Source organism: Anticarsia gemmatalis, chromosome 28 (assembly GCF_050436995.1).
Source record: "Anticarsia gemmatalis isolate Benzon Research Colony breed Stoneville strain chromosome 28, ilAntGemm2 primary, whole genome shotgun sequence".
Lineage (NCBI taxonomy): Eukaryota > Metazoa > Arthropoda > Insecta > Lepidoptera > Erebidae > Anticarsia > Anticarsia gemmatalis.
Genome location: NC_134772.1, coordinates 3,635,564 through 3,663,101, shown reverse-complemented (window position 1 = coordinate 3,663,101; position 27,538 = coordinate 3,635,564). Strand labels below are relative to the sequence as shown.

Sequence of the window (27,538 nt, the reverse complement as noted above, 5' to 3'; positions counted from 1 at the left end):
TGTAGTGAATATTTGCGTAATTTTAATTTAAAATAGGAGTGATTTTTATGTATTTCTTATTTATAATAACAATGCCAATGCACTGTAAGAAACGGTGTCATAGTTTTAATTTAATCCAAACTCCGTATTAGTACATCATTTTAAAAATAGCTTTGAATTATCTTTATTTCCCGATTCTATAATAAGAATATAGTACTATAACGTAAAATTTAATTTCAAAATCACCATCCCAAAATATCCGCATATTACTACGTGTAGTTTCAAATTGCATTTACTAAAAGCAAAACTTCCATTTAAACTTAACCGATACACGTAAAACATCAATAAAAACATAAGCACTCACCTTAACCAAACCTTTTTCTTACCCAAATCAAACTTACCTTTCATACATATTATAACAGCCCTAAACAATATCATAAAAAACATTTTTACAACATAATAACGACTCCACGCATTCCTTATTCGTTTAGAACAACATCCCTCGCGATTGGGGTGTGATCCGTAGGCAAGGACACTTTAAACATTAAATTTAACAAAATAACACAATATTGTGTATAAATAACGTCGAAAATAATAAAATAAACATATTTAAAGTTATATTTAATAAGTGTCTGATGAAATACAGTGATTTTTGTGTGATTATAACACCATGTTTCGCTTCGAATGTAAAAATGTCTACTGTGAGTATGAATTTGTCTTTTTTATATTATTTTTACGCGTCCTACTTTTAATCTAGGTTGTGTAATATGTATTTAAATTACTATTTATTCATTTCAACCGCAATATTCTAGTAAATTTAAGTTAAATAGCTTCATTTGGGGATAAAAACGATGTCCTATATTTCTAAACTGATTTACTTCGTTATGTCTCCGTAACAGTGCTTAATATATACTTATATATGTATATAATGTCGTAGATTTATAATATATAGATAAAGAATATTATTATGTGTTTAAAAACAAGTATTTTTATTGATAAATGTTACTTATTATTATTGATTTCGCAACTTATCGAGGAGTTGCTAATTTAATTTAATTATTTTATAAAAAAATAATTATTTTAACCCTTACTTTATAAGAAAACTAATTACAGGAAAATAAATAGTAATTATTAAAAAAATATACATAATACGTATAAAAAAGGAAAAAAATGCTTTAAAAGTATTAATTATTCTTAAAAATGTTACCAGATTGAAAAACTGCAAGTTAATGTTTTTAAAATCGAAGGGGTATGACCTAATTTTCTAGATGACATTTACCCGTCGTGACCTAGGTCATACGATCAAAAGGACGATCTAGGCACCTTAGAAACATTTTAGTACTAGATTTAAGTACTATCATTATTGGAAAATAAATAGAATATATTTAATACGCTGACCTAGTTAGTTTGACTTGATATACTTACTTTCAAGAACTGTAAAAAATCTTATAGGCTTTTTATTTTTGAAAATGTCTCTGCCTTGCAGTCGTAATATTTGCGTGGGAGTTAATTACTAAATAGTATTTTATACGTGTATAACATTTAACTCATTACTGTCCCACGGCTGGGCATAGATCTAATCTAAGTGACTTTTCAAACTAAACAAGGGCTGAAAAAAAGATAAATAAATACATAAGTAGATTGTATTACCTTATTTTTATACCAGATTCTCCCCGTGACTTAGTCCGCGTCAAAGGATTTATCGGGTTAAAAAGTATTCTATGTGATAATTCAGGTTATAAACTATCTGTGTACAGAATTTTACGTAAATAGATTCAGTAGTTATTGAGTAAAAGTTGAATAAATACATCATCATAATTTCGCATTACTATTATGTTACGATGATTACGTCTACGATCATTGCTTAATCCACGCCTTACTAAAATATAATAAATTATTATTTTAACAAACTTTTTTCGTTTTAAATAACTTTTCTCGTGTTCCAAAATTAACGAATCGTATATTTTTTATTTCATTATATTTTTAAAGTAATAAACCGTTATTGACAAACTATTTCCATCATATTATTTTTATGACAGGATATATTAAGATATAAAAAAACCGCGAAGAAATAGAACATACTCTATAAATAGTTTAATATCTGTGTCAAATACTAAATATAATGTGAGATATTGTCATAAAATGTCTGTTAGTATCACTCTATAGTAAAACCCTTCTCACGCCCTGTCTGTCCGTCTGTCTGTTCGTGTTAAACATAAAATGTACTAAACGAAATTTCACGCGGCTTTCACCAATAGATATATACATTTTCATGTAAATAAATAAATATTATTGAATAACTCACACACGGTCATTTGATTCCAAACTAAGCTGAGCTTGTACTATGGTAACTAGACAACTGATAAACATACTTATATACTTCAAAACACATACTTATATAGATAAATTAACAACCAAATTGTGTCTGCTTATTTGTATAATTGCAAACTTTCTAAACCAATATCAGCCGGGATCTTACAAAATAACACTTTATAATCTGAAAGAATTTGTTACCATTTACCCATATTTCTGAGTAAAAAGCAAGTGAAATACATGCCATCGTAAATAAGTAAATATATGACGCTCGTAGGAGATAACTGCAGAAAATATAGACACCTTATCATACCCCTTTACGTCGTAAAATTGGAGTCAAGGAAAGGTGGGATAGGGTGGTATTGACTGTATAGGATTTCCACGGGAAAATATGATTTTTGTTTCCTACTAGCTGACTCGCGCAACTTCGCTTGCGTCACATAAGCGAGAATGGGTCAAAATTTTCCCCGTTTTTGTAACATTTTTTTACTGGTACTCTGCTCCTATTGGTCGTAGCGTGATGATATATAGCCAGAATTTTCAAATCAGACCAGTAGTTCCTGTTATAAGCGCGTTCAAACAAACAAACTCTTCAGCTTTATAATATTAGTATAGATAAGAAAATAGGAAATGGAGATAACTGAATGATTTTAGCATTTGCCTCCTACAATGTAACGTATGTATACCTCCCACGCGAACGATGTGATAGTCCAAAACGTATGTAGCAAACTATAGATTTTTCGCTATTTATGTGGTTCTGTACTTTAAGCCTAGCCTTTCTTACAACTATGTTGGAGTCGGCTACCAGTCTCACCGGATGCAGCTGAATACCAGTATTTTACATGGAGCTACTGCCTATCGGACCTCCACAACACAGTTACCTGGGTTATAACACGATACCCCTCGGTAAGAAGACTGGTTGTCAGATTTTCAAGCTTCTGACTACTGTTAACGACTGTCAAAGATCTTTGAAAACTAAGTACATCTGGGACGCACAATTTAACGTACTTTTCGAAACACGGAGGAACTCGATTCGTATAATTGTGGTATATGGCGATAGCCCCACTTACATGGGTCTAACATTATTAATCGTGTACTTACGGCACATTTACAAAACCATGTCCTTCAAGTATCTAAAAATAAATTTATATAACTAAATGGACTTTAGTGGCCATAGCAGTAAGTAATAGTAATGGTACTCCATTCCCAAAAGCACTGAACACGATCTGAACATCCAATATGCAAATGCAATACTAAACTAACTGCACATTTGGCATGTACTCCGCCATTACGGAGATATCCAATATTCAACTACCGATGTAGGTTACCTCACTCAATCTCACGAGATTCGTTCAAATCAATACTAATTAAATGTTCAATAACTGCCTATTTTATTTTTAACTAACCGATAGGTACAGTATAATTTTATCTCGTTGATTCCATCCTCGTGGGGGTTTTGATCAAATCTATCACGTACAAACCTTGTTTAACTGTTACAAACATATTAAAAAAAAGTTTTATAAATCCAGTTTAGTCTAATTGTTCAATGGTTATGTTATCCCTTTGATTCCGTTCCCGTGTGAATTTAGATTCCATCGATCTCATAGAAACCTTGTTACAGTTGCAAACTTTAAATAAGATGTATCTAGTTTAGTCTAGTTGTTCAAAAGTTAATGCGCGTAAATACATTTTAGTGATTGATTTTTATTTATCAAATGTTTATGTGGCAAAGTAACAACAGCCGCACGTCGTCCATCTCTGAGGTTAAGCTAAGCTTACCGAGATTGTTCTGTAGATAAGTGACCATATTAAACATACCCAGTTCCTCCGTGTTTAAGAAAGCACGCTAAATTGTGGGTCCCGGCTGACGTTTTCAAATAGACAGTCGTTACCAGTAGTAAGAAGCTTGAAAGTCAAAGAACGAGTCTTTCCGAGGCGTAACCCAGGTAACTGAGTTGGGGAGGTCAGATAGGCAGTCGCTCCATGTAAAATACTGGTATTCAGCTGCATGAGTGAGTCTGGAAGCTGATGACAGTATCGACAGACACACGGTGCTCAAATTACACTTATATTACTTTTCAGGGGTTAAAAATCAACCACATTTCATTCCAAATGTCACCAAATTAGGTTATGACCTTTTCAAAAAGAGCTTTTATTTAAAAACCGCGGGCAATTACTTCATAATCTTGATAATCTTTGAGGCGGCTTTGTAAAATAAAAATAAAATAATACAGCTCTCGCGGCCATATTCTTGACATTGTTTAATCAAAGACTTCGCCTTTGATATTATTTTTAAATGCTTAGAATTGGGTTATACTTCTGCAAGGTTATGTTTTAAATTTATTTGGTGATTGTTCTTCGTCTTTTCTATTCTGTCGTATGGTTAGTGGTCAACCTGGTGTCAAAGTTGTTCAAGCCGCCCTACAGGCTTTTAACATGGCTTAACGACTGTTATCTTAGTAGACAACAACTGGGAAAAACTATTTCTATCAATAAACTATCGATCAATCCATCCATACTCACAAACTTTCGCATTTATAATATTAGAAAGATAAAAGTTATCTTCGAAACGTCATTGGTGTTTTAGTTAATCACTTTCTGACTCGCACAACTTCGCTTGCGTCACATAAGAGAGAATGGGTCATAATTTTCCCCGTTTTTGTTACATTTTTCGTTGCTACACCACTCTTAATGGTCGTAGCGTAATGCTATATAGCCTATAGCCTTCCTCAATAAATAGGCTATCCAACAGTAAAATATTTTTTGGACTCGCACCAGTAGTTCCTGAGATTAGCGCCTTCAACTAAACAAACTACAATTTTGCAATATTATTATCGATTTTCGTGGAAGAGGAATACACTCGTCTCTCAGCGTAATTATATTAAAAGTATAAGTAATTCCACAAACTTTACCTATACGTCTGAAAGCGTATTATCTAATAAAGCCGCCTGAACGAGGGTGAACTGTTAACTCAGTTAGTTAGTATCCGATGCACAATTATGTCACTCTATGTCGGCCAAGTTGTGAGACTTGTGAGACTCACAACTTAATTACAATGTATTATACTGATGGATTTGTTAGAGAAATACTTGAAATTAATATTGATGTTTTCCATAGACGCTAATGATTTTATATGTAACTAGAGGCCGCCCCCGTGACTTCGTCCGCGTGGAAACCCTTCCCGTATAATCCCGATCCCTTGAGAACTCCGAAAAAAAAGCCTATGTTATTCTGGGTCTTCAGCTACCTATATACCAAATTTCATCGTAATCGGTTTAGTAGTATATGCGTGAAAGAGTAAAAAATTGAATTCAGATTGAATTGATCAAAATCCTTTCTTAGCCGATGCCTACGTCATAATATCTACCTGCATGACTCATTTCAGCCAGTTGCGCTCACCGGTCAGTAAACGATCTGTGGGTTAAGCAATCCCTGGCGCGGTCATTCCATAGATGGGTGACCGCATAGTGGTATTTGAACTGGGCGTCTCCGTGCTTCGGAGGGCACGTAAAAAGTCGGTCCCGGTTGTTGTCTACTAAGATAACAGTCGTTAAGCCATGTCAAAGGCCTTTCGGGCGGCTTGAACAACTTTGACACCGGGTTGACCACTAACCATACGATAAGAAGAAGACTCATTTCAGCCCATTCCGTCCAGTGGTTTGGGCTGTGCGTTGATAGATCACTATGTCAGTCAGTCACCTTTGAATTATACGTAAGTATACAGGGTGTGTTTTTTTAATCCGTTTTTTGCAAATAAATTCAGGATTTAATTGCAAAAAACGGATTTAATTTGTGATCACAGCATCAAAAACTAAGAACGTAAATCGCTTTCATAAAAAACACACAAAATGGCCAAAATCTCGAAAACTATGATACTTGTCCCAGAGGTAAATTTTAATTTTTAGATCAGTCGGGAAGTCGCCCATCCGCTGCGCTGGTAAAGCATTATCCATTATTTACGCCACACCCTGTATATTTAGATAATAGTTTGATGGATTTTACAAACTCGTGGCTAAGTAACAAGAACCAAATAAATGAACTTAAGCTACGTTTGCTGAGGTTATTCGATGGACGGGTGACTATCTTATACATATCGAGTTCTTCCGTGTTTCAGAAGCCACGGTAAATTGTGAGTCCCGGCATTCATTTTCAAAGGTCTTTGTCAGTAATTACTATAAGTGAGAAGCTTAAACGTCTGATACACGAGAGGTACCGTGTTATAACCCAGCTGACTGGGTTGTGGAATCCCGACAGGCTGTCGCTCCGTGTAAAAAGCTGGTTCCAACATCATCTGGGTCCAAATTTACGGTAGACCCATTGCTGACCCATACCAATTAAACTTCCATTTTTAACCTGACAAAAATTTCCAAAAATCATACTTAAAATGACACGATTTGCTCCAACTCTTTCACGATTCAAAAGCCAAGATTCAACCTATCCCTGACCCATTGCCCCCAAATTTGACCCCAAACCGAGCGAAAAATCCGAAATCCAGACACGTTCACCCTCAGATCAATACTTGGGCTATTTAACAAAAACCTCCCTAACTATGTCATAGGGGAACACTTTTCCTTATTCCTTTCCTCTATAAGGGAGCTTTTCCATCAGAGATGTGCTATAGATGCTCCCATCATGCTTCCAATACTATTTCATTTCTTGTTTATATGTCACCGAACTTCTCTTAAACGACTGGACCGATTTTGATGAAATTTTTTGTGTGTTCAAGGGGATCTGAGAATGGTTTAGATTCACAAAAAAAAATATATATATGTACATATATAAAATTCTCGCGTCACAGTTTTCGTTGCCATACTCCTCCGAAACGGCTTGACCGATTCTCATGAAATTTTGTGAGCATATTGAGTAGGTCTGAGAATCGGCCAACATTTATTTTTCATACCCCTAAGTGACAATTTTTTTTTTAAACTTACATGGCAAAACAAAGTTTGCGGGGTCAGCCAGTACCTATATAAAACTCAAAGGTGACTGACTGACATAGTGATCTATCAACGCACAGCCCAAACCACTGGATGGATCGAGCTGAAATTTCACATGCAGGTAGATGTTATGACGTACGCATCGGCTAAGAAAGGATTTTGATCAATTTTACCCCCAAGGGGATGAAAATGGTTAAGGTCGCCACGCCGCTACCATTGCGTCGGGAGATCGTGGACAATTATTTGTGCGATCTATAAATAATTGTTTCTGGTCTAGTTGTACTTTGTGTCCGTTGTTTGTATGTTTGTAAAAGTCCCCGCGATACAAGAGCAAGTGTACGTGCGGGAGTTGTCTTTTTACAAAAGAAAAAAAGACCTACCAAATTGGTGGATATTCAAACGCATCTAGCATAGCACATCTTTGAAGGAAAACCACCCTAAAACAAGAAGCTATAAGATTCACTTAATCGTACGTAATAATTTAGGGAAATTAGCCTGATTTAATGTTATGTCGCTATAAATATGAGCTTGTTTAATTGTATTTGGTAGTATAATTCTGAATACATGTGATTATAGTCTGACAACATAGTAGAGAGCCTTGGCACGCAAGGTTTATATTAACTACTAGCTGACCCGCGCAACTTCGCTTGCGTCTCATAAGAGAGAATGAGTCAAAATTTTCCCCGTTTTTGTAACATTTTTTACTGGTACTCTGCTCCTATTGGTCGTAGCGTGATGATATATAGCCTATAACCTTCCTCGATAAATGGGATATAATAATAACACTGAAATAATTGTTCAAATCGGACCGGTAGTTCCTGAGATTAGCGCGTTCAAACAAACAAACAAACTCTTCAACTTTATAATATTAGTATAGATAGATCATAATAATTCTGAGTATTTAGGATGTACATAGCTGTATCTAACAGGCCGCCGTCAGCTGCATAAGCCTAGGGGATACTGATGTTCTAAATTCTGAATTTTGTATACAAACCGAGCTGAATGTGGTCGTGCTTCGGAGGGCACGCAAAAAGTCGATCATGGTTGTTGTCAATTAAGATAAAAGTTGTTAAGCTATACTTATGGGCCTTCGACTTGACTACTAAGCATATGAGTGCGAGTCGGACTCGCGCACGAAGGGTTCCGTACCGAGAAATACTAAAAAAAAACGGGTTTACTGTATGGGAACCCCCACCTAATATTTATTTTTTAACATTTTTTGAATTTCTTGTTATAGTGGCCACGGAAATACATAATTTGTGAAAATGTTAGCTTTTTAGCTATCACGGTTTATGAGATACAACCTGGAGACTTAGTTATAGGGTCCCGTCTTACCCTTTGGGTACGGAACCCTTATAATGGCTTATCTATGTATGTCCGCTAAAAATAATATTTTTGAAATTTAAAAAGAAAGTCAAGTCAATGTCACGACTAAATGAGTGACGTCACATGTCAGACAAACTGTCAAAAATGTAAATGTCATTTGTAGCATTTTGTTTTTTAGTATTTCTTTTGATATGCTGACATCTGTCTGTCAAAGATAGTAACTTTGTAATGTGCTAAATATTGTAGCGTTCAGACATGTTTTTTAGAATTCTGAGGTCGTTTTTGCCAGCATCTATTATTATATTCTTATTACATACAAAATCAAAATTAAGTCAAATCTCTCAATTAAGTTAAGTCTCTGGCACTTATGATAGTCAATGATACAGAGAGTAAATTTGCCACCAGTTCGGAAGGTAGGGCCAATGAGAAGAGCTGGCAAGAAATATTTATTAACTATTCTGTGTTTTTTTCGAGGTACGAATCTCTCAAATAGTTACAGTCAGCTCCAAAAGTAGCTGAACAACTTTATGTTTTCAAAACCTCTGTGTTACGTAACTTTAATAAACAACTGATCGAAATCAGGTAGAATGAGTAAGAATTAAACATTTCAATCAATAGAAAATGTTTTTTCCATGGAATAATATTATGTGCACACTTCAGTATATAGGATTTCAAAAGATTGAGTATGATCAGCTACTTTTGGAGCTGACTGTACGTCAAGTTCGCTCCCCGCTTCGTGGCCAAAAAACAAAAACAAAAAAAATATCAACATCAACCAAAACTATAAAAAAAAAACAAAAATAATTCCCTCAGCTTACAATAAAACGAAACCAGTTTTCCTTATCACAATATCAGTTAAATAACTAGTTTCAAACAAGTTATATAACATTACACAGTTACTGTTATATTTTGATATCGCACACTAATTCGTGTCTGGCTGAAATTCAGGCTGAAATTACCTAATTTATACAAGTGTCTGTAAACGGTTTTGCGTTTACCCTTGTTTTTTTTAACCTTGTCACAGTGTTCCCGAAAAAGCGATTTCAGGGATAGTTTTAAGTGAGTTGACGAACAATTTTGAAACTGGTAATGATAAAATATAAATCCAAAATGCTTTAGTTATATTATTATGTAAGTACTAGCTGACCCGCGCAACTTCGCTTGCGTCACATAAGAGAGAATGGGTCAGAATTTTTTACGTTTTTGTAACACTTTTTACTGTTACTCTGCTCCTATTGGTCGTAGCGTGATGATATAAAATATGTTTTTTTTTTCAGGAAAAATATTCTCAAAATTATTTATATCTCTTAATATAACGAAGTCGCGCTAAGGCATATCCGCCATTAAAACAGTTGCCATGACAACGGAATTTTGTTATTTCAATGTCATTATAATATTGGTTATTCGCGACTGCGTTCGCCACTTGAATTTTCCCGGGAAATGCGTTATTTTCCCGGGGTAAAAAGTAGCCTATGTCCTTTCTCGGGTATCAAAATATCTCCATACCAAATTTCGTGCAAATTGGTTCAGTAGTTTAGGCGTGATTGAGTAGCAGACAGACAGACAGAGTTACTTTCGCATTTATAATATTAGTATGGATAATAGTATACGGGAATTAACACGAAAACGCATTTTACCTTAACCCTAGAAAGATAATTATATTTTACAGTAGTGAAAAAATACTCATGCGTAAAATTGACTCACGCTCGTCGTTATATTTAAATTCGGTGCAAATTACCTTATTGACACGTACGTCACACAGTAGCCCCCAGTGACCAGTGAAATGTCCGAAACACACAGCGATGCATACGCGATATTAAGAAAGATAGAGTGATATTTCGCAAACGCTTACGTATACGCAGACTATATTTCTAGGGTTAAAATACCTAACGTTTCGGCGCAGATTGCACTCGCCGTAATCGCAGGCTGACTATGCGTTGACCACTTTTGAATATCCATCTTTGATTAAATCGCTATCCGCTCGCAATGAGACCAAAGCCTTAGTCTTTTATGTTTTATTTAAATATATTTTCATGTTATTACGTTATTGCTCCGTTCTTAGCGTTATTGTAATCTGTTCTCATCTTAAAATCTAATAATACGAAAGACATTTGCATGATTTGATTTAAATAAACATATTAATTTAGAAAATGGATTTTGAAAACGATTTTTTATTAATAATTTGCTGACCCGCTCACGCTTTCTTGTTTTTAATACCGCGCATTTTCAAATATATTCACCTTTTACACCTTCTCTGGACTTCCACAAATAATTCAAGACCAAAATTTGCCAAATCGGTCCAGCCGCTCACGAGTTTTAGCGAAACTAACGAACAGCAATTCATTTATATAGATATAGATAGATAGATAGATAGATAGATACAATGCACAATCGATTGATATAAGCATTCACCTCTTTCGTAACTAATTGAGGCTTTAAAACTGGGGTGTATGTAGGGTGTATGTGTATGTGTATTAGAAATAATGATCACTTGTTCCAACGGTGAAGGAAAACATCGTGATGAAAACTTGCATGTCTGAGAGTACTTTTAAAAGTTCTTGAAGGCATGCAAAATCCCCAGCCCGCACTTGACCAGCGTGATGGAGCTTCTTATTCTACTCATTACTAAAAGAGACCGTGTTTTAGAAATAATTGTCAGACGCTCTAACGGTGAAGGACCTTCATGCCTAAAATTTGTTTAATACATTTATTGAGGGCATGCAAAGTCCCTAACCCGCACTTGGCCAGCGTGGTGGACTCAAGGTCTAACCCCTCCCTCATTACGGGAGGAGACCCTTGCCCAGCAGTGGGACATTGATGTGTTAAATTTATTTTATTATACCCCCTAATAAATCTTCCCAAATTCATCTTAATCGGTATTGCTGTTTTTCACGTTGATGGAGAAACTAACACACTTTCGGATTTATAATATTTACACGAGGCGTACTATTTCGCGTAGGATTGTGACAAGTTGCGTAGTACGACAATTGCGTAGGCTCATCGTAGCACGCGTAGGTCGTACTCGTAGCAAATCATTCAAAATTATTTCATACCATTGGTAGCCAATTCGTTTGGTTGGTATTTATTCGCGTAGGTCGTTCTCGTAGCGAATTGGTTTGATTCGTAGCCACTTGCGTAGGCAGGGCGCGTAGGCTGCATACTTGTGTGGCGTAGGTCAGACTCGTAGCTTCGTAGCGCTACGACGAATTATAGACTCAAAATACTTTTAATGTCATGATATTTATAAATTAACTTCCTAATTCTGGAAATCGTTTTACTAATCCTTTACTCCATTAAATAAAGTGAATTATCACAATAATTACTTTCTTTTTTGTGTTGTGTATCAAATTTCATATTCGGTGAAATAGGATAGTCGCCGCTGTTTCACCAATGCACGCGAGTGTTATAGGTTCGATTACCCCAAATAAAAAATATTGTCATGAGTAGGACAAGAATACTGAATCTGACACTGAAATCGATGTTTATTTATAAGAGCTTCCGCATTCAAACAAGTTATTATTGCAGTCTGTCTAGATTCCTGGTTGCACCAAAATACCTATGTATGGAGAGAAAAACTAATTTGTAGATCTATGTAATTTTTAAGAGACTTCATATGAATATTATTTTTTTCTTTGCAGGTTAATCTTCAATCCAGATGGGTGTAAGCAGTGATAGCACGATGGACTCAAAAAGTTTTACTTCCTGTATTTACTCATAAGTCAGGTAAATTATTTCATTGTATTTTTTTTATTTAGTTTAATCGGGTTCATAGTCTTGTAAGGTTTTGATCAAATACCAAATTAGGCGGCTTTAACATATTTTTTTTTGCAAATGTTAAGCCAAAGTATATGAAAGTGCCTTAAACGGCTTATTATGATTATGTATATTTTATGCAGATGTTTGTGATATGTTTTGTCTCTGTCTCACTCAGCGGGGTAGAAGGGTGTGTGAGCGGGAGGGCGCGATGCACCCGAGCGCCAGGTGACGTTGTCGCCTCCACCCGCGGACAATGTCATGGGACTCTATAGAGTCGCGCGACTTCCTCGGGTAAGTTACCTCTTACTAGCCCACTACTGGGCATAGGACTTCACGTAGTAAAAGAGGTATTTTCTACAAAGTTGAAAAATCAAGGATTGTCTGTTCATTCTGGGATTGTGGGAATTCTATTCTCTAACAAAATCAAGAAATGGCAAAATGGAGGGTTTTATAAGACCTATTTACATTTCTAATTTGTTTGCTATTAAAGAAGTTGAAAAAAATTATATCTAGTTAGGTTGTATGGTTAAACTTATAGAAGAATATAAATTAAAAATTGATGGATGAGTGTATGCCTTTTCTTAAGATTAAAATCAATACACTTTAACTTTACATGCATTTACTAACCTACAGCTTTTGAGAATCCTTATTTAAAAAAGATTAAGTAAGATATTGTATTACAATATGTGCTTATTGCATTGCTTGTATGTGTAGCGGGGTGCCGGCGCACCAGCTGTCGGCAACGCGACTGCTCAGCTCGCCTGACCCATCTAGACATCATCTCGATGAACAGCAAGGTATGACATTACTTTATATAGATAGCTATCTTTTAAATTTTATACGTGATAAGATTTCCTACGGTATAATCTATCCTATGTGTTAATTAGGTTATGAAGTATCTATCAAATCCTATGAATAGATTAATTATATTTGCGAAAAATAATGAGATTTGACTCATGTACTCCTGGCCGATATTCGGCATCGGCGGACATTGTTTATAGTGTCCTAGTGTGTGCACAATACGCAAATATACAGACTTAATCCCATAGCCCTGTGGAACAACCGACACGAATAGTGAGAGGTCTGGAGGATGACCGATGGCTTTAAGTGCTCTCCGAGGCAACCAAAGCTTCCTTAACTTCGGGCAATCACTGAGATTTTCTTGACAGAAAAGCTCAGAAATTACTTATTTGCCCAGCAGTCGTTTACAGTATCGGTTGTTTGTATATTGCCGCACAAAAGTAGCACATCCATACAAGCCACCACAACACTTAGATGATGGAGTGTACTACATGTAATTATATTTCAGAGGTATACCCGTTCTCGGAGGAGTTCCGCGGCGGCGGCGGGGAGACTCGCAACGGCGCGCTGCGCTGGGGCGCGCGCTTCGGGCCGGCGCACCGCCCGCCCGCGGCGGGGCTTCTCGACTGCTTCCGCGCCTGTCGCTCTCGGCTTGACCAGTATCTTGCTAGGAGAAAGGTAAGACCTGTGGAAAAATACAGTCTTAATACTAAAAGACCCAAGGTCTTGAACTTTCCCAAAGACTTGCTCAGATACCTTTAAAATGATGTGTCATATGCATCACAAAACTTTGAGTTTATATAAATCCGCCCGGGTTTAGTCCGCCTTTTCTAGAATAGAGGTATAAGTAATAAAAAATAAGATTGAGAAATATTACCGTAAACAGTATCATACATAAAAAAATCTCTTCCTTTTTGAAGTCGCTCATAAAGCTCAATTTCAAGAATCAAAAGTGACATGAGCCCAATTTCTAGTTGATTCCTGCCAAGGTGTCTGCAGCAGTCCTGACCCAGTGGCCATTTTGTCTGTCTAACACCCTGGAATCTCGTTCAATCTATAAATTAATCGTGTTTGCCTTCGTAGATCGAGCGCGGAGTCCGGCTCTACGGTCAGAACGAGCAGCGCCTAGCGGTCAAAGTATGGTTGTCAGCGTTACGCGGCGTCAGACACCGCAGCGACAAGTTCGCGCTCCTCGGACACCTGTACCAGGCGTATATGGACTTTGGCAAGTACAGGTAAGAGAATAGCCTTAATTCATTCAGGTACTAATGCACTTTCATTTTTTTTTTATCCCATTACTGTCCCACTGCAGGGCAAGGGTCTCCTCCCAAAGGAGGAGGAGGCGTTAGGTCTTGAGCCCACCACGCTGGTCAAGTGCGGGTTGGGGACTTTGCATGCCCTCAATAAATGTATTAAATTTTAGGCATGCAAGGTTTCTTCACGGTGTTCATATTTAGGAAAACAAAATTATAAAAAAATACAGGATTATCCTTTTTACTGAATTCAATGCTACAAATTACTACCTCCATGGCGCAGTGGTTTAGGTCGCCACGCCGATACCACTGCAACGGGAGGTCGTGGGTTCGATTCCCACACGGAGCAATTATTTGTGCGATCCACAAATAATTGTTTCGGGTCTGGTTGTGCTTTGTGTCCGTTGTTTGTATGTTTGTAAAAGTCCCCGCGACACAAGAGCAATTCTTAGTGCGGGAGTTGTCTTTTAAAAAAAAAAAAAAAATTCAATCACTCTAAAAAAACCTTCTTATAAAAAGTGGTAAAGACTGTGAACGCTAAATCTCTGATGATGAGCGTTACCTAACATAGTTAAAGGAAACATCCAAACCGTCCTTCTAGCCTATCACTACATAGTATAAAATAAAGTCGCTTTTCACCGTCTGTCCCTAGGTAGATCTTTAAAACTACGCAACGTATTTTGATACGGTTTTTTATATATTAGGTCGGGGAAAAAGTCTTTTCGCATTATAGTTTGTATGAACTTGTAATAAAATCTCCTCCACAAATGAGTACACGGTTCATTAGGTTTCTTTGAGTGAGCTCGTGAGGTACCCAAATACCGAGCTATTTTGTGTAGAGGGAAGACTTTTAGGACTTGCAAATGCCGCTATATCTATGATCGGAAATATAGTTCCAAACTTTACCCTATATTTTTTACATACAGTATGTGCGCAGAGCGTAAAATGAATTCCAAAACTCTGCCGCAAACTTTACGCATAAAACATAAAACATATGTACTAGGAAACATTCTCATACAATCGAAGTATGAGTAAACATAATACATTTGCGGTTCTCTTCCCGGTTGGTGTAATGTGGTAGTATCACAATATCACGATAAATAAACTACGGTGAGCGAGTTTGGCACGTTGTCAAAAGAATATTTTGTTTGTGTGTTAGGAAAGGTACACGGCAGGCGTAGAATTTGCTGCTGACCTTCTGCTATAATTCTAATTGAATAATTGTAATTTGAAAAACTTGCAATTGATGATGTATTTTATTTAAGCAGAAAAAGTGAAAACTGAAGTAAATATAACAGTTTAAACACTTCATTACTATTTTTATTGTGATGTGGTCAAATATGATTTGAATCTATTTCAAGCTATGAACCGTGGCTAGTACCTTTAAAATTTGGAATAGCAATCGAATTAATTTGCTCAGCAGTGGGACACAGAAAGAGGTTAGTTAAAAACAACGAATTATAAAGGATCGTTATATTATAAAGGACTCCAGAAACAATTTTATCGCACCTAAATTAGCTTATACCTCTCAGATTACTTTTTGTTCCGTGCAGCAAAAGACCAGCTTATAATCAGCCACAAACTGTAAGCTATCTGCAATCCCTACCTTATTTGGTAGTTCGCCAACTACGTTAGCTACATAGCAAAACTTCGTGTTAGTATCAAGTCTGTAAAATACACGTTATTATAATGAACGTAAACATTTTAATGTAATTGCTACATTTTCACAGTTTTACGACTATTACTGTGGAGAAGTTTTTTACGGAAATACTGTTGTAATAGAGTATTAAAATGCAGTATTATTAACTGGTATTAGGGCCCAGTGGTATAAGTTGGTACCTCCTACGCAAGTGGCTGCAGGTTCGAATCCGAGACAACACACTGACCAACGACTTTTCGAAGTTGTAGTAGAAGTAATTATCATTTGTTCCAACGGTAAAGGAAAACATCGTGATGCAACTTTGCATGCCTGTGAGTTCTTCAGAACAGTTGTAGAAGGTATGCAAAGTCCCCAACCCGCAGTTGGCCAGCGTGGTGGACTCAATGCCTAACTAAATCTTTCCTCATTACAGGAGGAGACCCTTGCCCAGCAGTGGGACATTAATGGCTTATTTTACTATTATTGACTGTAGATTTTCATAATTTTCGCGAAATTTCTCGCCATTTTACTCGAACGTTTATTCATCTACACTTATTCGGTTTCACCACCCAGCTGTGCCGATTAATGCCAAACCGAATATGTGTGTAGCAAGCCAAACGTACTCTTTCAATCAAAAACTACTCAATGAATTTTGATGAAACTGGGTAGAACTTTATACAGCAAAGTCTTTTACGCGGATACCAATGGAACAATAAGTGCGCTCTTCAACAGTGGAAACCCTAATGAGATTTTAGTTTTCTTTACAAACAGACTTTTAAAAATGGCGGCGAGCTACCAGTCAAATCAGCTACTCTTTAAGAAATGTCACTAACACATTTTAGAATACAAATACGACATAGTGACGTCACGGTTTCGTATTTTCGTTGTTATTAAATGATTGTCTAATAAAATATTTCAGTCTGTAACAATTACAATTTCAACATTATTTAGGAACAAAATATTATTAATGCCTGAGCATTTTAGATGAACTTCGTTAACCCACTCAACTACCTTATTGGAAAGCATTGAAAAATATTTTTTTTATTCAAACCAATCCATTCCTTTCCGAGGAATAGGGGCTTTTTATGGCTATCTTTAGTCTTACGGATATTTAGCAGTATTTAGTCCACCAGTGGACATATTGACATCATAATGAAATCATTATCATAGAAAGTAGACCCTTGGGTGCCTTGTCAATAAAAGTCATAAAAAAGCTGTTTCCAATTGCAGAGAATCCTTGGAGTTCGCGAACCGTCAGCTGAGTATATCTGAAGAGCTGGATTCTGCGCCGATGAGAGCTGAAGCTTACCTCAACCTGGCGAGAGCACACCAGACCTTGGGAGGACTTGACAGGTAAATACTAAACTGACTATAATACCTTTATTCGGTATAATACAGAATAGCGCATAGCTTTATATTATGTTTATAGTACAAGATTATGTTGATTTTAAATTTTTTAGGTAACTTTTATTTTGCTTTTTTGGGGCTTGATTAATGCATGGAAAACTTTAATTACTTTTTTGAGGCTTTAACAATGCGAAGGCTAATTCTTCAAATTAAATAATTAATAAATATTTATCAGCTACTAGTCACCGTGTAGTTTGTTATTATTCCCTTCTAAGCAATAGTCGTTTTGACCTACCCAACGAAGAAATCTTTAATTGCTTAGCTTATTAAGATTGCCGCTTTTAAATTAAAAGTTGCACTAAACAATAGGCACTTCCCTTAAATCCCCTCAACTTCGAAATGCTGGTCAAAGTTTCACAGCACAAAATTTCTACTTTCAGGGCTCTCTCATACGCTCGCCAAGCGCTGTACAATGACTGCGGCGGTGGTTCCACGGCAGGATGCGTTCATCTCACAGTGGCGGCTGTCAGTCTGGAGCTGGGTGCCTTCTCCAAGGCCATGGACGGCTTCCAGAAGGCGCTGGCGGTGGCACAGGCGCAGAATGATAATACGCTGCTGTTGCAGGTACATGGCTTGGTTCAACTTTAGTAGTTTATGAGAATATCAGGGCAAAGGCGTCCTAAACTTAAAATTTCATCTGTTGACTTATTCCCTACAAATGATTAAAAACGTGCCTACGTCTGAATGAAATAGGCCTATCAAAGTTATTCTCTAAAAATGATCCAATATATGTATAAATCTAAAGCAAAACAGGCCTATATTTTACTATAGCAATTGTATATAAGTAGTTGCAAAATTCTTAATTGCGTTTTTCTATTGCTTGTAAAAAAACAGCTCAGGCTATTTTTGCCTGCTATTCTCAAGGCGACGCCATTTTTGCAAAAATATGTAATCAGTTAAGGCCCAATCGCTCCACTATAGATTATACATTTATAACCGGCTTCAAAAAAAGGCGGAGAATAATTTAAAATATAATTAAGAAAAGACCAATAGCACTTTCGCCCAACCCGGGAACTAAAGATAGTTCAGGGACTTGGTATAGTTAAAAAACTATCTGCTACAATTGCAAATGCTCCCTTACACCATTTTCTTCTCTCCAGGTATACGTAGGTCTATCAGAACTGTGGCGTCGTCTCCGCGACGCAGAGCGCGCGGTGGCTTGTGCAGCTCGAGCCTGTGACCTCGGACGTGGGCCCCGCGCCGCTGACCTGAACACCCGTCACCATCGCACCGCACTGCTCCAGATGGCGGCTGCTCTGAGGGCCCGTGGGGAACTGGGTGATGCTCACGATTACTGCAATGTAAGTTTTTTCCATTTGACAGCTAAATGTCATAGTTGTTCAAGCCGACTTTTTTGTTGCCCTCCGAAGCACGGAGACGCCCGTTCGAAGGGCTCGTAAGGTAACAGTCGTTAGGCCACGTCAAAGACCTATCGGACGGCTTGAACAGCTTTGACACTAGGTTAACCACTGACCATACGATAGATAGATAGCTGACTGACTGATATCGAGTAACATTGATCAACTTAAGTAAGGATTTTCTTGATTTAGTTAATCCGAAAATTATAAATATATTCGCTTATATATTTATAATTTTCGGATTAACTATAAATACAAAAAATTAGAAAATTATAAATACAAATTGTGACGGCAACTTTCTTATAGTTAAATATTTTATGTCCATATTCTAGGAGGCTCTTCGACTGGCAGCAGTGGCAGGAGACCAGGGTTGTTACGCGCGCGCTGTTCGTATCGCAGGGGACGTGTACCGACGGAAATGTGATGTTGGGAAGGCTCTTAGGTATGCACCACCCTTCTTTATATATGTACTAGCTTTTGCCCGCAATAATGTGCACCGCAAATGGTGTCATATGTGTTATCCAGGTTATTAACTAGCTGTTTAAGTGTTTATTAAATTACATCATTTTTTTTTTTTTTGCGAGAAAGAGTAACACAAAGATCCATCCTTGCAAACATTCGCATTGATTTATGTTATGTATGTACGTATAATATGTTATGTATCTATAAATGGAGTTAAGGCCTAACCCCTTCCTCATTACGAGAGAAGACCCTTGTCTAGCAGTGGAACATTCTCTCTCTCTCTCTCTTGTCCTGGCTATTTGTCCCATATGATTGTGGGGTCAGCCTTCCTTAAGCCTTTCCTCCACTTCGCCCTATCCTTGACGTCGTCTTCCTCAACCTCACATGCCTTCATAGGTTAAATATATTTATTTATGTTTACATAAATTAGTACTTTTTTGTTGTCCAGGCATTACGAAGTAGCAATGGGTGCAGGCCAGGCACTGGGCGACCGGCTCGCTCAGATGGAAGCCATGGATGGAGCAGCAAGATGTCTGGAAGCTCTGCGACTGCAGGGCAGGATCTGCAACTGTCGCCCGCTGGAGTTCAACACACGGCTGCTGGAAGTCGCCACCTCTGTTGGAGCTAAGGTAGGGGGGGAGATAGGGGGTGAAGTAGTGATAGTTGTGATACTTTTGGTCTAGTTTTTGTATGAGCGGCGTGTATGATGAATATAAAATGCTTGTTTTCCTTCAGGTTTCCCTAATAGCAGTGTCACTATTAATTACGAGTTTCGGAATCGACTTTAATTTAAGACAAAAAGTTATTTTTAGTGACCTGGAGTGACTGGAATGCTTGCTCAGAAAGTCAGAAAAGGCCCTACTAATACTAATTGTTTTAAATTACTACATGGGATTTATAAAACAAACGAAGTCGAAGTAAAAATACATACTTACTTATTAATTGTGTAACACATTTTTGATATTTTTTTATGATTTTCAGCTTGATTCCAGTTCATATTCCTATCGTATTTTCAAAAATCATCTTTGGTAGTGACCATAGGGTCTATCAGACAGCACCGAAGACAAAACACAACAAAAGTAATCCTCTAACCCTTCCCAGCCTCTCTAAAGCTCGGTAAACTGCATCTGCACTTGTGTTTCACCAACAAATAGTCGGCAAGTATGAAGTTTTGCGCTTGCGAGTTTATCGGAGTCATTAATGGGTCCACTCTGCTCGCAGTGGGAACCGGGCTTAATATGTTATGCTATCTCCAGATGCTTGTCCGCCGCGTCCGGCTCCGTCTGGCGGAGATCTACACGGGGCTGGGCGACAACGAGGCGGCGGCGCGGCAGAAGCGCGCGGCGGCGGCGTGGGCGGCGCCAGCGTGCGCGCGCTGCCGGGAGCCGCTCGCCGACCGCGCCGAGCCGCTCGCCTCGCTGCCCTGCGCGCACATCGTGCACCATGCGTGAGTACACACTCGCTTGTAACATGGTACTGTCCCACTGCCGGGAGCCGCTCGCCGACCGCGCCGAGCCGCTCGCCTCGCTGCCCTGCGCGCACATCGTGCACCATGCGTGAGTACACACTCGCTTGTAACATGGTACTGTCCCACTGCCGGGAGCCGCTCGCCGACCGCGCCGAGCCGCTCGCCTCGCTGCCCTGCGCGCACATCGTGCACCATGCGTGAGTACACACTCGCTTGTAACATGGTACTGTCCCACTGCCGGGAGCCGCTCGCCGACCGCGCCGAGCCGCTCGCCTCGCTGCCCTGCGCGCACATCGTGCACCATGCGTGAGTACACACTCGCTTGTAACATGGTACTGTCCCACTGCCGGGAGCCGCTCGCCGACCGCGCCGAGCCGCTCGCCTCGCTGCCCTGCGCGCACATCGTGCACCATGCGTGAGTACACACTCGCTTGTAACATGGTACTGTCCCACTGCCGGGAGCCGGGAGCCGACCGCGCCGAGCCGCTCGCCTCGCTGCCCTGCGCGCACATCGTGCACCATGCGTGAGTACACACTCGCTTGTAACATGGTACTGTCCCACTGCCGGGAGCCGCTCGCCGACCGCGCCGAGCCGCTCGCCTCGCTGCCCTGCGCGCACATCGTGCACCATGCGTGAGTACACACTCGCTTGTAACATGGTACTGTCCCACTGCCGGGAGCCGCTCGCCGACCGCGCCGAGCCGCTCGCCTCGCTGCCCTGCGCGCACATCGTGCACCATGCGTGAGTACACCCTCGCTTGTAACATGGTACTGTCCCACTGCCGGGAGCCGCTCGCCGACCGCGCCGAGCCGCTCGCCTCGCTGCCCTGCGCGCACATCGTGCACCATGCGTGAGTACACACTCGCTTGTAACATGGTACTGTCCCACTGCCGGGAGCCGCTCGCCGACCGCGCCGAGCCGCTCGCCTCGCTGCCCTGCGCGCACATCGTGCACCATGCGTGAGTACACACTCGCTTGTAACATGGTATTGCCCACTGCTGGCCAAGGGTCTCTCGAAAGAAAGAGAAAGAAGGAGGAGCTAGACCTTGAGTCCACCACGCTGGCTAAGTGGATTGGAAAGTACGCATGAGTTCACACTTGCTTCTAACATGTAACTGTCCCACTGCTGGGCAAGGGTCTTTAGAAAGAAAGAGAAAGTAGGACGAGCTAGGCCTTGAGTCCACAATTCTGGCAAAGGGCGGATTGGAAAGTATGCAAACCTCATGAAATATTAACTTTATTTTTGCGAATCTAAATATGTATAACTCAAGGTGACTGACTGACATAGTGATCTATCAACGCACAGTCCAAACCACTGGACGGATCGAGCTGAAATTTGACATGCAGGTAGATGTTATGACATCTGCTAAGAAAAGATTTTAATCAATTCTACCTCCAGGTTTATATCAAAATTCAGTCCTAACTTACATTCCACACAGACGAAGTCGCGAGGAAAGCTAGTTCTTAAAATCTAACTGTCCCACTGCTAGGCAAGAGTCTCTCAAACGGAGGGGGGATTAAGCCTTGAGTCCACCACGCTAGCTAATTATTTCTACACACATAACTTGTAATTTTCCAGCTGCATGCCGGAGTCATGGTCGCGTCGTTCGACTCGCAGTATGGGTGGTGCGGAGTGCGCGGAGTGCGCGTCTCCCCGCGCCCCCCGCGCGCCGCCTCCTGCGCCCCCCGCGCCCAGGACTTTGCCATCACAGGTATGACATAGAATTTTTACAAATTAGTTATCTTTTTGAAGCTGAAATGAGCAACATACTGATGTATGGACCATTTAGTTTCTGACGCAGGAAGGTTTATACCTTCTAACTTAAATAAATATTATTAAAAAAAAAATAAAAAAAATATTAATGGACAACTCACACACGGTCATTTGATTCCAAACTAAGCAGAGCTTGTACTATGGTAACCAAATAACTGATAAACATACTTATATACTTCTAAATACATACTTATATAGATACATTAACATCCAGGCTCAGAACAAATACTCGTGCTCATCACACAAAGATTTGTCCTGGGTGGGATTCGGACCCACCACACGCGGCGCTACGGTTGTTGCGGCGAGGTGACCGCTTAAACCACTGCGCCAAACGTGCAGTTGAATCAATTATGTTGATAGTAATAGTTAATTATCTAATAATTGACTGACAAACTGCCTCTGTGACGCGGTAGGTTATGTAACCGACTGCTAAGTATGAGATCTCAGGTTCAATTTCTAAATCGGGCAAAGTAGTCCTTTCTAATTTAGTTACATGCCCGGTGTATGGCAATAGGCCGGCTATCACATTAGACTAACATTGTTAATGGCGAAACGTGGGTGGTGTATTTCATACACCTCTCGTCATAATGCATGTATGCCAAATATGAACATTATTCTATATGATTTCCAGGATTTCCCATTCGGAACACCACCAACGCTCCGCGAATCAGATCTGAACTCCATTCTCTCAGACCACAGCAGTCAACAGGCTACATCCAGTGTTTAACTTATTTATTTTAACATTTAAGCAATTGGCAACACTACTACTTTGACAGCTCTCTGTTTAAAGTAGGCAACACTATTACTTTGACAGGTCTCTGTTTAAAGTAGGCAGAAAATGTCGCTAAATAACTTGAACAGTAGCTATTTTAGAAAGGAAACTGAACGTAGACACAGTGCAAAGGACTCTCGGTTGACTGTTCTAACAATCGAGCGATCGAAGCGCCCTGCAATTCTTTCCAAGCGGACATCGTTCATTATGATGTAGCGAAAATGTTCAAGGTATTTGCCGCCATTTTTTAAACATTGTGCCAAAAACAGAGTTTTTAAATTTTGACAGTAATGACGTTTATACACGAAAATATCCGAAGTAAGTCGAAGGCGGAAAAGTGCTTGGAACTTTTTGATTACTCAACGAAATTGACCTAGCATGGGTGACAATTTGACAGTGCAAAATTGGGCAATGTGTGTTGCGGTCTTGTCGCGCGTGACAAGACTATTCTATCTTCGAGAAGCATTATGCTCTAAATGCTGTAATTACCTAAGGCCCGGTTTCATCTCTTCTGAATAAGAAGTAGATAACTTATCAGATGCTATTTTGACAGTTGTAATAGTACATTTGCTGTCATTATAAATAGCTGATAGGTTATCTGTCGGTTATCCCTGAGTTACGAAACTGACGTCATCGAATATTTTTGTGTATAAAAAATTGAAAAATATCTTCGGTGTGAAAAACTCTGAACAGAAAAAATATTTCAAAAACTATTAAATCGAAAAAACTATATTATTAATATTATAAAAGAAATTCTATAACGCTCGCTATGCGAAGCGGAGTAAGTAGGATATCGTCGTTTTTGGTGCAATAAAAATATTGATGTCTAAAATTATTGTTAAATATATTTGATTTGTATGTGAAATTATTGTTTTTAACTTATGCTCAGGATTTGGGGAAATACGACATTTTCTTGAAAACTTGAGCACATTTTGAAATAATGGAAGTGTGGTGTAAAAATATGAATATGATTGAAATTATGAGTGTGGTCAAGTGAAACAGAACGAATGTCCATATCTTATAATAAATTCTATGTATAATTATAATATTCGGTGATGTGTATGTACATGGGATATTAATATAAAGGTTCCTTGATAAATCTAATGAGAATAAAAACCGCGTATTTACAACTTTTTGTAACCTTATACGTTGATTTTGGGAAATATATTATGGTATGGATATTTATTTATTTATGTATTTTTGTCTCTCCCGATTGTAATCTATCAATCTACACAATTTTATCTAAACAAGTCCAACAGTATTGACTGGAAAGCGTAACTAACAAAAGAACAGAGACACACATGATTTTGTGCGTTTTGAACGACTCGAACATGGAAATCTAAAATCTCCGTAAAATGTAAATACCATTATATTTTTCTTTGGTCTCTGCCCACCCATATTGGTAAATCGGCGTGATTTTATGTACGTAGGTTTATATTAACATGACATTTTAAAGTTGCTAACTTTGACTTTATACAAAAAGTTGTAGATTTGCGAATAACGACAATCGGAGCTTCAAGATCTTAAGTTTATAACGCGAAAATGCTATATGAATATTGATGGAACTTTAAAAGATAGAATGAACTGGACAGGGAATAAAGAAACTAGGAATAACACATACGCTTATTATATTTATCTTACGAGCAATAAGAAAGAGCAAAGATTAATATTTTTAGGAGAGAAAAACCTTTATCATTGATTTCCTTTGCCTATAAAAAAGTATGATAATTTTGACATTTGAGTTACAAATGTCATTCGATTTACTTTTTTTATGTCATTAAGAAGTATTTTTTTTTACATTCTGCCAGTTATTTGCATTACCTATAATTTTTACCCGATTCGCTTAATTTTATGATGAAAATATGTTTTCAAGACACTCAATACTTCATTTTCACTGAAGGAAATAATAATATGAAGAGCAATACGCGCTTTTTTAATTACTTCGCTGGACGTGTAAAGATATACTGACATATTTAAGACCTTTTGACAACTTACAGTTAAGTATTAGCTAGACTATCATGACAGTATACATTGACAACCTACCAAAAGTTAACTATTTTAAACTCTCGCCACTTGTACACATACAACCAAAACTTTTCTTTGAATAAATTTATCTAAGGGTAGGAAAAACAACCCTTATAGTGACATATTACTTTGTATACCTGTATATAGCATTAAACTGCTATATAAAAGACAAAAAATAAATACAAGAGACGCATGCAAGGAGTGCGTGTAACGGAACGGAAAAACTTAGTCGCGATAACCGCGAGTAATCAGTCAGATTTGTAATCTATCAGTTATTTTATCTACCAGATAGTCTAACTGACACTTATCAGTAAATGTTAAAGAGTCTATAGTTAAATTAATTATTATTATATTGTGTATTTAGAATACGGAATCCTTTTCAAATACGCTTTATTAAGGAAAACATTTGATTTTGTACGAATTATAAATAACATAATGATCGGGTATTGTGTATTGTAAATGTAATATTTGTCTGTCTGTATGTGTCTGTTTGATTTTAAACTATATAAAACTGAGTTTTACACAGATATGATACATTTTCGTATCGGTTACTCTGCTACACTTAAAAGACATCTACCGTAGTTGGTCTTTAAATAAAACCGAATATTACTTTAAAGGCGCCCAAAGCCAGTAGCGCTCACCGGTCGGTAAACGATCTGTGGGTTAAGCAAACCTTGGCGCGGTCATTCCATAGATGGGTGACCGCATAGTGGTATTTGAACAGGGCGTCTCCGTGCTTCGGAGGGCACGTTAAAAGTCGGTTGTTGTCTTCTTAGATAACAGTCGTTAAGCCACGTCAAAGGCCTCTCGGGCGGCTTGAACAACTTTGACACTAGGTTGACCACTAACCAGACGACAAACAAACAACTTAAATGTTCCGTAGCCAAAGTGTAATATATATATATAATATATAAGAAGACCCGTAAACTAAGACTTCTTCGTCTGTCTGTCACGTTGTGTCTCAAGACCATGTATTTCTGTCGCCGCTTCAACAACAAATACCTAAAAACTGGAATAAAATAAATATTAAAAGGGGGTCTTTTTCTTTCGGCCTTGCAACAACTGTCATCGGACGAAAAATGTATCTATCTGTGTAATATCTTAGTTATACTAAAAACGAGGATACTAATCCCTCTCCAAAGTCCAAAATAAAAACACTGTCCATTTTACTTACTATTTGTAACCAGCGTTCTTAAATTTTTTATAAATCTTAATGTAAATACTTATTATAAAATACCTGACAAATTTTTATGAAAATTTGACTTGTGATCTTTTCTTATCTACGACTACTAAAGAAGGCGCATTTCTACATGAATTTACTTTGCAATATATATTTTTAAATAATATATATTAATGGATATTTTTGATCCTGATTTTTTTTTTGACAGCAGAAAGAAGTATATTTAAAAAGTTAAACAATTACCCGCCATTTCTGATCTGAGTGAAAAACTTAATTTTCAATATTGTACCTAATTTGAATAAATAATATAATTGAAAAAATAATAAAATTTAAATTTTGTACATTACACAACAATACACAATTAATTTTTGTAATGTTCAAAATTTTATGAAGAAATCTCTATCTCTATAATATCTAGTCTCTGCCTACCCCTACGGAGAGGAGGCGTGCTTCTGTTTATATTTCTAATGATAAATTCGTGTAGAAACGCTTTTTCAAAATACTTTCTACAAAGCACATACAGGCAGACAAAAAATATAATTTTTTTGAGATGATATACGCTTATATAGCAAAAGATATATGTTGCGGTTTTTTATAATACGTTATAGTGTAGTTAATGTATTTCTAAGTCTTACGGGCGAATATAAAGTTTGTATTTATTAATAAAACTATAAAAGTACCCTCAAGGATTTATAGGCTGCGTCAAATGTCACTTTTGTAACTTATTTTCCCGCCATTCCATATGACAGTTCGAAATGAGAATCTATTATGATTAAGTTTTCAATCTTATAAAATGTGACAACATTTCTCAAACAATATGCTATATTGGTCTAAATAATTTATGCAATATTTATGCAGTATTTTTTTGGTTTGAAAATCAAAAAAGTTTGATTTATGTAGGTATGTAATTTTGTTGTAAGCATTTGACGTACGCCATATTTTAAGAAGGTAAAACAACTAGTGATGTGACTAAAGGGGCTCAAACCGTAAGAATAGAAATTAAATCAGTATTTAATTACCAAAAACTGGAATTTAACATATTCTAAATCCATTATTAACTGCCAAATTTCTAATCGTCAATTAAGCA

At 37.8% G+C, this 27,538-nt stretch overlaps 1 protein-coding gene across 1 annotated transcript; it reads left to right on the top strand.

The window, feature by feature from the left end:
• The first annotated feature begins 506 nt into the window (after positions 1-506).
• On the top strand, positions 507-20,682 carry LOC142984741 (43 kDa receptor-associated protein of the synapse homolog). The gene is made up of 12 exons (XM_076132499.1): positions 507-680; positions 12,194-12,278; positions 12,487-12,602; positions 13,026-13,108; positions 13,621-13,790; positions 14,196-14,347; positions 17,235-17,357; positions 17,792-17,975; positions 18,512-18,712; positions 19,102-19,211; positions 19,680-19,860; positions 20,488-20,682. Exons 3-12 carry the CDS (start codon positions 12,565-12,567, stop codon positions 20,680-20,682), a joined length of 1,437 nt encoding a protein of 478 aa, XP_075988614.1. The 5' UTR covers positions 507-680; positions 12,194-12,278; positions 12,487-12,564.
• Positions 20,683-27,538: the final 6,856 nt, after the last annotated feature.

Bases quoted from the DNA above. Each gene is read 5' to 3' on its own strand.
- LOC142984741 (XM_076132499.1), top strand. From the start codon at position 12,565: ATGTCATGGGACTCTATAGAGTCGCGCGACTTCCTCGG. The intron at 12,603-13,025 runs GTAAGTTACCTC...TTGTATGTGTAG, and splicing joins GAGTCGCGCGACTTCCTCGG to CGGGGTGCCGGCGCACCAGC. The intron at 17,358-17,791 runs GTAAATACTAAA...TTCTACTTTCAG, and splicing joins ACCTTGGGAGGACTTGACAG to GGCTCTCTCATACGCTCGCC.